Genomic DNA, 13,722 nt, shown 5'->3' with positions numbered 1-13,722 from the left:
ATACATAGCTTTGTAGCCCTTAGGACGTAGCTCCATATTTCTCTCTATAGTCTTTGGATCAGTTCACAAGTCCACCAAGAGTACATTAGTGTATCTATATTTTCCCAATTCCCTCTAGTATTTATCATTTTCCTTTTTGTCATGTTAGCCAATCTGATAAATGTGAGGAGGTACTTCAGAGCCATATCAATTTTCATTTCTCTAATTAATAGTGATGTGGAGCATTTTTTCATGTGACTTTTGATAGCTTTGATTTCTTCTTCTGAAAACTGCTTGTTCACATCCCTTGACCGTTTATCAATCAGGGAATAGCTCTTAGTTTTCTAATTTGGTTCAGTTCCCTATATATTAAAAAGTGAGGCCTTTATCAGAAAAACTTGCTGTACTCCCCTCCCCCCAGTTTCTTGCTTTCCTTTTACTCTTGGCTACATTGGTTTTGTTTGTGCAAAATTAAAAAAAATTCATGTAATCCAAATTATCCATTTTACTTCCTGTGAACTTCTCTCTCTTTTGTTTGGTCAGACACTCTTCTGTTGGATATGACAGGTGAATTTTTCCATGCTCCCCTAGTTTAGTTATGATATCACCCTTTTGGTCTAAGTCATTTACCCATTTTGACCTTATCTTACTGTGGGATGTGAGATGTTGGTCTATCCCTAATTTCTACCAAACCACTTTGTGTTTTCCCAGCAGTTTTTGTCAAATGATGAGTTCTTGCCCTCAAAGCTTGGATTTTGGGGTTTATCAAACATTAGATTTCTATGGTCATTAACTACTATGTATTATATACCTAATCTATTCCACTGACCCACCACTCTATTTCTTAGCCAGTAACAGATTGTTTTGATCATCTCCACTTTGTAATATTGTTTGAAATCTGTTGCTAGGCTCCTTCACATTTTTCATTGATTCCCTTTATATTCTTGACCTTTTTGTTCTTCCAGATGAATTTTATTATTTTTTTTACTCTATAAAATAATTATTTGGTAGTTTGATTTTGGTAGTTTGATTGCTATGACACCGAATAAGTAAATCAATTAGGTAGAATTGTTATATTTATCATATTGACTCAGCAATAAATATTTCTCCAATTGTTTAGATCTATTTTTATTTGTGTGAAAAGTGTTTTGTAATTGTGTTCATGTAGTCACTGGGCAGTCTTGGCAGTATTTTATATTGTCTGTTGTTATATTAAATGGAATTTCTCTTTCTATTTTTTCCTGTTGGGTTTTGTTGGTAATATATAGAAATTATGATGATTTACATGGATTTATTTTATATCCTGCAATTTTCCTAAAGTTGTTAATTGTTTCAACTAGTTTTTTAGTTGACTCTCTCCAGTTCCCTAAGTATATCATCATATTGTCTGTAAAGATCAATAGTTTTGTTTCCTCCTTGCCTATTTTTATTTCTTTAATTTCTTTTTCTCGTCTTACTGCTATGGGTAGCATTTCTAATAATTTTTTTTTTGGTGAGGTAGTTGGGGTTAAGTGACTTGCCCAGGGTCACACAGCTAGTAAGTGTCCAGTGTCTGAGGCTGGATTTGAACTCAGGTCATCTTGACTCCAGGGTCGGTGCTCTAGCCACTGTGCCACCTAGCTGCCCCTCTAATACATTATTGAATAATAGTGGTAGTCATGGACATCCTTGTTTCATACCTGATCTTATTGAAAATGCTTCTATTTAATCCCCATTACAGATAGTGCATATTCTTGGTTTTAGATACATATTGAGCCAGTCCTGTATTCCTGGTATAAATTCCACCCAAGTATATGCCTTTAAGGTGGTATTAATGATGAATGATGAGGAATCTGAATGGAACACTAGAAGTTAAAATGAACTCTGAAGTAGAGTCAGGTGGCAAAAGAAGTTGCTGACATCCAGTCTGATAGCAAGTAGAATAGATAGTGAAGGAATGGTTGAAGATTTAAATATGAGAGCAGTTGTTTATATTATATGCAGAACATTCATTTCCAAAGGAATTCGAATACAGTAAAAGAAATAAAATAGTAATGATATATTGAACACATTAGAAGTCAAGATCCTATATTATAGATACATTAAGATTATCATTATGAGCATTCTTTATTATCATATGGAATTGCAATGTAGGAAGTATAGGAACTTTGAGTTGAATCTTCTGAGTCTGTGGTTTATTTCCCCCAAATGCTTTAACCTTCCTTTCATGAAAACAGCACACAGAATTTGTAAAAACCAGCAGTTATTTGAATAACCTAAATTCATAGTTATAACTTTAGCATATACTAGTCACTTTACATATATATAAATTTACTAGGTCTGGGGTTTGGGGAAGGGGATTAGAAAATCTGCTAAAAACCATCAATGTGGTTGGCATTTTAGATTCCTTCCCCAAATTTAATTGCTATGCTAGGTTCTGTGATACAATACTGAGTTTTATAAGGTAGGCTTTGTTTAGTAAGTGTTTGATGTTGTAGCCCCTCTTCAGCAGCAGGGGCTTTTGAGATATATGGTTTTTCATGAAAGGTGGTAGTGACTCATGTTGTGGAAGCCCTGGACCTTTGGAGCTTCACAGAGTGGAAGGAAACTGAGGGCATGGTGCATTCCTTGGGGGAGTGGTTTGCAAGTGGACTCTAGGAATGAATACAGACATGGCTGGTGGAACCTTCTCTGACTCGATAATCTGCTTAAGAAGTGATCATCCTGGACAGAGCTTGCTGTTTGCTTAAACGTGCTTTCCTTACATTGCTGTTGGGATCTGTTAAATCCATTTTTCACTTCCCCTTCTTTGCCGGAAAGCCAAACAGTTGGGATGCCTCTTCTTTCTCTTCCCTCTCTTTCCTTCCTTCATTTGGATGTAACTGAAAAAAACCACATGACCTATTGTTCCTTTTGTCTTGAGAGACATGAGGTTGAAGTATGTGTGGAGAGTGGGGGATAAATGTGAAAAGCTTTATATTTCACTACTTTGCTAGGATGCTCTGCAGGTCTGTCATGGGAAATTACAAGGGGGGCACTGAGACAGTTTACTTTTATGAATGATCCTAGTAACTTTTCCATGCAGAACCCTCAAACTTGAAATCAGTGCTTACATAAAACATCCCTTAGAAAAATGAGGTGACTGAAGCTGATTGATTCTTCTGAGTGCATGAATGCTGGTCCCAGAGGTTTTCCTCCATCCCCTTTACAAAAGGGGAGGCAAGGAGCTGGAATGGACTGGAAGGAGAAAGTCCTCCTTGCCTCTGACCTAGGGCCTGGAGGTAGAGTCTGTCAGTGTTCTCCCTCCTTCTGTCCTTACCTCCTTACTTCCATCTCAACCTTCTCCCCACCTCCCCCCTTTTTTCCTTCTCTCCTTCCATTTCTCTCCAGATTCTCTTGGCACTATACATAAGCCTTGTGTATGCCATCTTCAGGAACACTGAACTGCTATTGTTTGGGTAATGTGCCAAGGCCCCAGTGTGAACATAGGCACACTTAACCAAGGCTTACTTAAATATTTGATCAGCTACAACCCTAAACAGGAAAAGCCTGTGATGTTAACCAGCTACATGTTAGCTGTTTGTTTCATTGTAACAGTTCTGAGGACTATAATGTTGAATTAATGGATAATAGTACATAGGCAACCAGTCTTCATTAGGAAATACTTAAGTGAGCCCTTACAAACATCTACCTTGTATATTTACCTCCTGGCAGTAAGAATAATAATAATAATAGCTAGCATTTTTATAGTATATATATGGTATAAATATAGCTTTTAGGTTTACAAATCACTTTATATATATATTTTTTAAATTTTTAATTTTTTTTTGTGGGGCAGTGAGGGTTAAATGACTTGCCCAGGGTCACACAGCTAGTAAGTGTCAAGTGTCTGAGGTTGGAATTGAACTCAGTTTCTCCTGAATCCAAGACCTGTGCTTTATCCACTTAGCTGCCCCTATAGATATATTCTTACAATAGTCCTGGAAGGTAGGTACCATTGTTATCTCCATTTTACACATGAAGAAACTGAAACAAAAGTTAAGTGACTTGCTCAGGGTCACATAGCTAATAAATGTCTGAGGCTAGATTTGGACTTAGGTCCTATTGACTCTAGGTCTGTCTCTTTATCCACTTGGCCATATATCTGCCTCCTCAGAACTGTTTGATCCAATACCTATTTTGCTAATACTTTAGACTTCATATTTTGAATGACATTTATGGTGTTTGAAAATGTGTGTATCTGATAATCTCTGATTACCACTATACCACTTTTTACCTTTCTAGCTATTTTTTAAAATCTCAAAACTTTAGTTTTACTTTGAGACAACTGACATTGCTTTTTTCCTACTGGTGAAGAAGCTGACTGCTTTGTGAATATGGCATCAGTTTGCTTCATTAGTAAAATTAAGTTCATGTAAAGGTCCATTTTATTTCCAGACACTTTTTGGATCATAATAAAGAGTTTAAGTGTAAAGATCTTCAGTCCTGACCTCCTCCCTTCTATCCAGGCAATTCTTTTTTGCTATTTGTAAGGCAGCCTTCACTAATATGTATTGTTAGAGCCTAAAATTAAACATGCTTAGAATTGATCTTATTATATTAACATCTAGTTTCCCATGGATATTCTTAATGATTAACACCATTTTGAGTTTTCCCATGAGAAAAGGATATGCTTTTTAAAGGTGCATTTTATCATTCAAATTAGTAGGGTACCATTTAATATGTTGTACTACAGTGGAATAAGCACTCCTAGATTTGGTAACAGAAGATAAGGGTTGAAACACGAGCTCCTGCTTTACTAGTCACCCAGCTTCTCTGAACCATACATTACTCAGGTATAGAATAGAAGTGGTAATGCTCTCACTATTTACATAATTATTATGAGGGGTCAAATGAAGTATTGCATATAAAGTGCTTTGTAACCATAAAGTTAATAAAAATGTGAGCTACTATTTTTGTTCTAAGAGTAGCTATATACTGATTTAATTTTCTCATAGAAGGCAATCATTTTATGAAAATGTTCCTTTAAGTCAAAGGAAGATAGTAATCAGAGCAGCTCAAAACTAAAGTCTCCAGAACTTTAGTTTTCCTGGGGGATAGTGAGGAATATAAGTTGAGGAATAGGTTACTGTCCTCATATGAGATATTGTTGCCAGCCAGCTAGAATCAAATGCTCATAGAAAAATTCTTAGTCCTAATTTTTATACTCTCAGTCTAAATTTTCCTGTCATTACCCAAAAGCTCTATAGCAGCATTGGAGGGGTTGTGAAAAGACAGTACATAGATTCATTGTTGGTAGAACGTTGAATTGGTCCAAGCATTCTGGAAATCAATTTTGGAATTATAATAAGAAAGTGACTAAAATGTCCATATCCTTTAACCCAAAGATCCTGCAGCTAGTCATATTAACTAAGGATGTCAGAGGTACACCAACATTTTATAGCAGTGCATTTTGTAATTGCAAAGGACTGGAAACAAAAGTAGATGTCCATTGATAGAGGAATGGCTTAAAATGTGGTCCATGCATGGAATAGAGTATTATTGTACTTGGAATTTAAACAATACAGAGAAGTGTGGGAATGCATATAAACTGATGCAAAGTAAAATAAGAAGACCAGGAACACACTATCTCTCTCTTTACTTCTCTAATCTATACTATAACAGCGTAAATGAAAACAACAAAAGGAAACAAAACTTTGAAATTATAATGACCAAAAGGAACTTGCCTCTCTTCTTTGCAGAAGTAGATGTAAAACTTTGTGGGTGTAGAACATTGCATATATTATTAAATTGAGTAAATGTATTGGTTAGTTTTGTTAAACTACTTTCCTCCTCCTTCTCCTGACCTTCCCCTTTTAAGTTGTTTCAAGAGATTGCTTTTTGAAAAGGGGGAGAGTGTAAGGTATGTTTGGAAAATAAAGAGAATGTAAAAACAAGAAATGTCATTTAAAAAATCAAGTGCTGATCTTTCTGCTAACACATATTTATCACTATATAGATTTACTTGAAAATGCTTTTTGACCTTCCTCTAGTAATTTGTATTTGAGAAAATTTTAAGTACATTTTTGGAACTATCTAAAACATCTAAAAGTTTCAAATGTGTTCATTTCAGATTTATTTTTTTCCAAAATTGATTAATTCCATTTGTTTTCTATCTTTTGACCAAAAATCACTTTGCAACTGATTTTTATTTCCATTGTCATATGAAACATTGCAAACACCCAGGAAGTCCATGACAACTGCTAATAAAAGCTTTGAACATCATGAACTACTGATGCTTTGGTTTTAAGTTGAAGAGCCATCATGCAGTTGTAGACGTTTTCTTCCCCAAATGTTAATCCTCCCTTTTTATAAGTATGCTTTAAAGGGGCAGCTAGGTGGCACAGTGGATAGAGCACTGGCCCTGGAGTCAGGAGGACCTGAGTTCAAATTTGACCTCAGACACTTGACACTTACTAGCTGTGTGTGACCTTGGGCAAGTCACTTAACCCAAATTGTCTTAGACACACACAAAAAACCCCCCAACAACAATAAATATGCTTTAAAAACTGCACACATAGGTACAGGCACAAATATATGTTAAGAACAAAATCTTTTTCAGTAATTTCCATTTAAAGGAAAACTATATTCAAGATAAACATGTTCAGCAAAAAAAGAGAAGTCAAATAGCTATTCTACATTAAATTCCATTTAATATGTAGAATTACTATTTTTTGTTTTGTTTTTGTTTCACAAGCCCCCAGCACCACCAGAATAATTCTACTGCATATACTATACTTTTCCATGGTTAGCACTGTTAGCTTTCCATATCCAGTAAAATGTGATAGAAAGCTCCAGTTTCAGGACAACAGTGAATTTAAAAGTCTGATGAGGGGTGGCTAGGTGGCGCAGTGGATAAAGCACTGGCCCTGGATTCAGGAGTACCTGAGTTCAAATCTAGCCTCAGACACTTGACACTTACCAGCTGTGTGACCCTGGGCAAGTCACTTAATCCCATTGCCCCGCCCCCCCCAAAAGTCTGATAAAATGAAAAGTGCTCGAGAATTGGAGAATCCCATGATATGGTATCATAGGATTTGGGGAGAACACTATTATCTAACTCTGATAGGAACTTTAATCTTGTTATTTCTGGGACTGTAATTCTTTTTTTTTTTAAATATTTTTAATTTTTTCCCATTACATGTAAAGATAGTTCTCAACTTTTGTTTATACAAGCTTTCCAATTTCAGATTTTTCTCCCTCCCCCCTCCCCTAGACAGCAGGTAATCTGATATAGGTTACATATATATATATGCATATATATATATATACACACACATAATAACATTAAACATATTTCTGCATTAGTCATGTTATAAGAGAAAAATCAGAGCAATGATGAAAAACCTCAAAATAGAAAAACAACAGCACCAAAAAGGAAAGAAATAGTATGGTTCATTCAGCATCTATACTCCACAGTTCTTTTTTTTTTTTTTTCCTGGATTTGGAGATCCTCTTCTATCATGAGTTCCCTGGAACATTTCTGCAACATTGCATTGGTGAGAAGAATCTAGTCCATCACGGTAGATCAACACTCAATGTTGATGATACTGTATACAATGTTCTTCTGGTTCTGCTCATCTCACTTATCATCAGCCCACGCAAGACCCTCCAGGTTTCTCTGAACTCTTCCTGCTCATCGTTTCTTACAGCACAATAGTATTCCATTGTATTCATATACCACAACTTGTCCAGCCATTCCCCAATTGATGGGCATCCCCTCAACTTCCAATTCCTTGCCACCACGTACAGAGTAGCTATAAATATTTTTGTACATGTGGGTGGGACTGTAATTCTTGCTTCCTCTAGGAGGAGAATTATTTTAGTGATTATGTAAAATAACATATCTTAAGTACCAATATAGATTTGATCATGTATTTTTTTGATGACTGCAAAGATTTGCATACCCATTTCTATGGTTTGTTTTGGTTTCATAATGTAAAGATATTGCATGTCTGTGTAATGTGGCCCAGAACAGCAGCTTGGAATTTTTATCTAATTTAAATGCCAAAAAGTATTACAAGTAAATTAGACATAGGACTGCAACTATGATTTCATTGGCATAGGAACTCCGAAAGGAGGAAATTCTTTCTATTAGTGCAGGTTGGCAGCTTATTTACAATTTTTAGTTTTAGAGAGTTGCCCAGTTGTACAGTTAACTGAGAAGTTAAGTGACTTACTTCAGAGTCACAGATCCCCAGTATGTGTCAGAGGTAGACTTGAATTTAAGTCTTTCTGGCTCCAAGGCCCTTTTTCTATCCACTATGCTCCTGCCACTTCTGAAAGCAAATCAGACAGACATTTGTGCAGTGTAAAATTAGCTTAAATTGGTTTGGTAATATTAACTTTGAATCTAATGAACATTTTTAATAGGATTTTTAGGTATGCTGTGCAATGAAGTAGTTCATTGGAGGTTTTTTTTTGGGGGGAGGGACATGTAGCTATGTCTCTTTTAAAGTAATTTATATTTGTCCCAATAATCATTTATTTTACTCTAAAGGAAGACTTTCTACTTTTTTCTTTTTGCCCTTTTAGAATGTTGTCCTTTCGGGAGGATCCACAATGTTCAGAGACTTCGGACGTCGATTGCAGAGAGATTTGAAAAGAGTGGTGGATGCCAGATTGAAACTCAGTGAGGAGCTCAGTGGTGGAAGGATAAAGGTAGTCCAAAATGTGAATTGTATGTATAATAATCGGAATGTGGCCTCTGCGCTGGAAATGAAGTGGTTCTTAGCTTATAACATGAAGCTGAAAAATTGTGGCTTAGTAGCGTGAAATAAAAACAAGTCTTTATCATTTTCCTACCCACACTGTGAAATTGCATTGAGAGGCTTGTTGTCTGAATGTATTTCAAGTATGCAGTTAAGAGTGATATACCAAGTGATGCGGCAACAACAATTTTATGCTGTCACTGACCCATATTTGAAGGCAATTCCCTTTCTATATTGAAGGAGAGCAGGCATGTAGTGATAATGACCAGTATCCTAAGGAGATTCACTTAGTATACAGTTCTTCAATATCTTTTAAAAATATTCTCTTAAATTAGAATAACCAGGGAATTAGAATGTTTTCTACAAAGATATGCTTCTTAATTTTCTAGTATCTTTCTTTGAAATTTTGACTAGAGTGTCTGGTCTTGTGAAGGAACACATAGAGGTAATGTCCCAGGATCCATCCCCAAGTCAGAAGGGGCCTCAGAGGCCATTCACTTCAACCCATACCTGAACAAGAATTTTTTTCATTGCATGCCAGAGCAAGTTGATCCAGCCTTCCTTTGAAGACCTCTAGTGACGTCCCGAGGCAGCTCATTCTACTTTGGGATAGTTCTGATTTTTGGACAGTTTTTCTTGACAACAAGCATAAATTTTCTAATATTGACCTGCCTCGCTACAGCTTCCATCCATGTTTCCTAATTCTGCCTTCAGAGGCCAATCCCTCTTCTCAATGACATCCTTTCATATATTTGAAGATAACTATCATGGCTTCATCAAGTCTTCTGTCCTCCAGGCTAAACATCTCCATTTCCTTCACTTAATTACTTTTACCTGGCATGATCTTGATGCTTTTCACCAATCCTGGTTGTCCTCTTCTAGATGCTACCTATCTTATCAATAAAACATGCTACCTGTAATTAAAAACTCTCCTGATGCTTATAGGAAGGAGAACAGACTGACACTTAGAATTTCATTTTCTCTGGTCTTTTGGGGCAATATTACTCAGTAATCTTCTCTGTGATTTTAATACAGCTAGTCAATTCAGTTAGAAGATAATTTTTTACATTTTCAGTTGGTTAGAGTTTTAGAGAGAAAGCCTCAGTTTATAAGAAGATATGCTTAGTTCTTCTAGATTTATTCAGTGTTAGAGAATAAGAAGAAGGTTTTATAATTTTATATGGCTGAGAAATATTACTTAAAAAGGTAATAGCCATGTCCTGTAATAGGGAAAAGGGAACACAGACTAGGGACCAGACTTTTTTGTTTTCAGACTGAAGGGTCTTTTGTGTAACTTTTGCATTGGAATAAAAATGATTGATAGTGCTTGAACTAAATGTAAAACATTTTATTTTCTAGCCTAAGCCTGTAGAAGTTCAAGTTATAACACACCATATGCAGCGCTATGCTGTATGGTTTGGGGGCTCCATGCTTGCATCAACTGTAAGTATATGTGAAAGATACTTTAAAACATTCAGTGCTAACTTGTATGATTTAAAATATATTTTGTCAATATACAGCTAAAAATGTTCATGTTGTATATTTATACAATTGACTGTACTCCATAAAAATGAGTCATACTATTAATGATCTTAGCTTAGTCAGCTTTTAATACCCATGTTAATTAGGATAGACCAGGGAAAGCACAGGTGAAATCCATTAATGATACACAAATCTCATGTTAGTCATTAATTTCAATCACTTTGTGAATCATCCATTTTACTAAAAGCTGCAAGCATCAAGCAGAATGGATTCCCTTTTTATTCCCTTTAATCATGATATGGTAAAGCTAATAAAAAGTAATAGAGTGAAAAATTCTAAAGAATCAATGTGGTGGATTGGAATGATAAGACCTGGATTCTAGTCCCAGCTCTGCCATTTAATAAATTGTGTGACCTCAGGCAAGTAGTTTCCCCTCTCCAAGCCCGAGTTTCCTCATCTATAAAAGGAGAATAATTTTGCATCTGTGGAACTATGTATCAAACACAGGGTTGTTGTGAGGCTCATGCATGTAAATTCTAAATCTATAAGTCTATATAAGTAAAAGCTTTTAATAACAACAATAGTAAATGGAAAGTAAAGGTTATGAATAATTTGTTACTGAATAAATAATTTAGATTTCGAATTAGTTTACTATTTCACTTAATTTTTTTATTGAAACATGGCTGTAGTCTTAACTTTTTTTTTGTTTTTTCTTAGCCGGAATTCTTTCAAGTTTGCCACACCAAGAAGGACTATGAAGAATATGGCCCTAGCATTTGTCGTCACAATCCTGTCTTTGGAGTTATGTCATAGTGTTTGCCTTTTGAAAAAAAAGTAATTCAGGTAGTGTCTTGTAGGTCAAAAAGTGTCCTTTGAAACCAGAGAAGATACAAGTTGCTGTAAATAGTGATATGATCGGATGTTTATGTTCATAAGCTTTGGGAGTGCTTGGATCACAAAACTGATGAAGCATAAATCTACATACAATCCAGAATCATTTCAAGGAAAGCCATTTATGTCCTGACTGTTTTAAGCCTACCCTTCTTCCTTTCTAAATGTGGGCTTCTAGTTAAAAGGAAAATCTCAATTTCTGAGAAAGTATAAACATTGTTTAAAATAGTTGTTACAAGAAATGAGATAATGGCAGTCTTGTCTCCCCTGGAAAGGAAATGGGGATGTAAACCTTTTCTCCCCCACCCTATTTTTTGTAAATAAAAATTACAATACAAATTGATGTTTATATTTCATATCATTTTGTATTTTATGGTATTTGGTACAACTGGATGATGAATTACAAGCACGAGTCCATATTGCTGTCATGGAGTTCTAAAGAATTTTTCATTGTAAGGCATGTGCTGGTGTGTTTGTGGGCAAAAAGACAAAATTGGACAAAAATGTTTGCCACACATCTGCTAGAGAATGTTCTGATTTGTTTTGGAGTAACATGAAATTGCAATACCTAACAGTGTTGTATAAGAGTTATTACAACTGATATTTATTTTAGTTTTCTTGTTTGACATTTCTGAAGCTGTTTTATAGAAGACAACATTTTGGTGTTGGTGAGTGGTGGATGAATACTACCTTGCACTATTGTAATAAAAGCTGTTGACATCTTTACAAATGTGGTGTGTGTATGTGGGTGTGTGTTCACTTATGCTTCTTGTTTAGAGGTATCATTCATATATGTGGGAATCTTTATGATTTACTTACGAAGCTGTAGAAGGAGCTTTCTGGAAATGAAATGGCTGCTTTGTTAAGTAATGACCTTTCCATCACTGGAATTGTATAGGTGAGGAATAGTTGACCTTGTCTTCAGTGAGCTTGTTAAGGAAATTCCCATACTCAGTGGAATTTTGGAATAGCTGACCTTTCACTTCTCTTCTATTACCAAGATTTTGATTATAAAGCTGTAGTAACCATCTTATAATTTTCTTAAAATAGAGTGCTAACTTTAAAAGTTTTCTGCTCATGTGACAAATATAAGTTTTTAATTTGTGAGATTTTTGATAACTTCATGAATTTGGGTTTTATTTCATTTTTCTCATACAATTTATATTCATTTTTGTTTTGCTGTAATAGACATCATGTTAATACCATATTGGGGAACTATTTCTCTCCTCATGAAATATTTTCTCTTGTTCTTTAAGTGTGGAAAATATAATATATACTTGTTGGAAGCAATAAAGGTATCTCAGAAACATCAGAAACTGAGAGGTTAAGAACTTAGCTCATAATCTTTCTCTTCAACAGCTGCCCTTTCTCAATTTCCTCATTGCTGTAGATGAGGCATCTGATTTGTGTCTTTCTCACAGTACAGTAGATCTACACACTCAAGTGCTGCCTGCACATGAGTAAAGAATCATAGGATTCTCAGTCTGTCCAGTTCCAGCCATTCTGCATCTACAGTAAACCTAACAGGTGGCCAGGCCAGCCAGCCTCTGCTTGACAGCCCCCAATGAAAGTCCATTACCACCCCAGGCAACCCACTCCAGTTTTGGATTGCTCTGATTATTATAAATTTTCTCTTGATTTCAAACCTAAATGTCTCTTTATAACTTCCACCCATTGCTCCTAGTAATGCCCTCTGGGACCAGGCAGAATAAATCTAATCTCACTTGCACATGACTTTCTTTCAGGTAGTTGAGGATGGCTCTCATGGTTCTTCCAAGTCCGCTTCAATTCACCATAATCATTACACGTTCCTTCAGTTTGATTTTCCTTTGTCCTGATTTCATGGCCCTTTACCTTCTATTCAGGATGTTTTTCAGGCTATCAACATTCCCTATCAAATGCCATGTTAAGAATCACATATTATACTTCAGATGTATTTGACTGAGGCAGAGTACTGCAGAAATATCACCTTCCTAGTTCTAGACTGGTGCTTAGCCTGGGATCTGGGAACTTGGCTTTTAAAAAATTGTTTTTAATAAGTATTTCAATAGAATTGGTTTCCTTCAGTATAGGATGTTGTGGGGATCAAATGAGATGAAGTTTGCAAAGCACTTTTCAGTCATTCAATAAATATTTTAATAAGTGCCTTCTATGTGCCAGGCAGCTGGTAGGAGGCAACGGGGATGGGGGGCAGGGGTGGGTAAGGAGAGGGGTGGCTAGGTGACACAGTAGATAGAGTGCTGGGCCTGGAGTCAGGAAAACTCATCTTTCTATGTTCAAATCCAGATGCAGACACTTAATAGCTGTGTGACTCTGAGCAAGTCACTTAACCCTGTTTGCCTCAGTTTTTTCATCTGTACAATGAGCTGGAGAAGGAAATGGCAAACCTGTCTAGTATCTCTGCCAGGAAAACCCCACATAGGGTCATGAAGAATAGAACATAGCTGAAGAACAAGAAGAACAAGAAGAACAAGAATAAGAGCAAGAACAAGAACAAGAACAATAGGGACATACCAGGCACTATGCTAAGTGCTAGGGGAAAAAAAAAAGGTTAAAGATTCAAATAGTCCCTCCTTTCAGATAGCTCACAGCCTAATGGGCGGAGACAACATGCAAAAAGCTAAACTATATCAAGGATATC

The 13,722-nt window shown here is 35.9% G+C and overlaps 1 protein-coding gene across 2 annotated transcripts in view; it reads left to right on the top strand.

The window, feature by feature from the left end:
• ACTR3B (actin related protein 3B) overlaps positions 1 to 11,807 on the top strand; it is a 106,473-nt gene extending 94,666 nt beyond the window's left edge. For both annotated transcript variants that reach the window (XM_043968261.1, XM_043968260.1), the window contains 3 exons: positions 8,533 to 8,658; positions 10,068 to 10,151; positions 10,908 to 11,807. In XM_043968261.1, the coding sequence (XP_043824196.1) occupies positions 8,533 to 8,658; positions 10,068 to 10,151; positions 10,908 to 11,003 (306 nt within the window). In that variant the 3' untranslated portion in view covers positions 11,004 to 11,807. The remainder of the gene's footprint in view (positions 1 to 8,532; positions 8,659 to 10,067; positions 10,152 to 10,907) is intronic.
• The last annotated feature ends 1,915 nt before the right edge of the window (positions 11,808 to 13,722 follow it).

This window comes from Dromiciops gliroides, chromosome 5, assembly GCF_019393635.1.
Source record: "Dromiciops gliroides isolate mDroGli1 chromosome 5, mDroGli1.pri, whole genome shotgun sequence".
NCBI lineage: Eukaryota > Metazoa > Chordata > Mammalia > Microbiotheria > Microbiotheriidae > Dromiciops > Dromiciops gliroides.
This window is presented reverse-complemented; position numbering and strand designations above follow the sequence as displayed.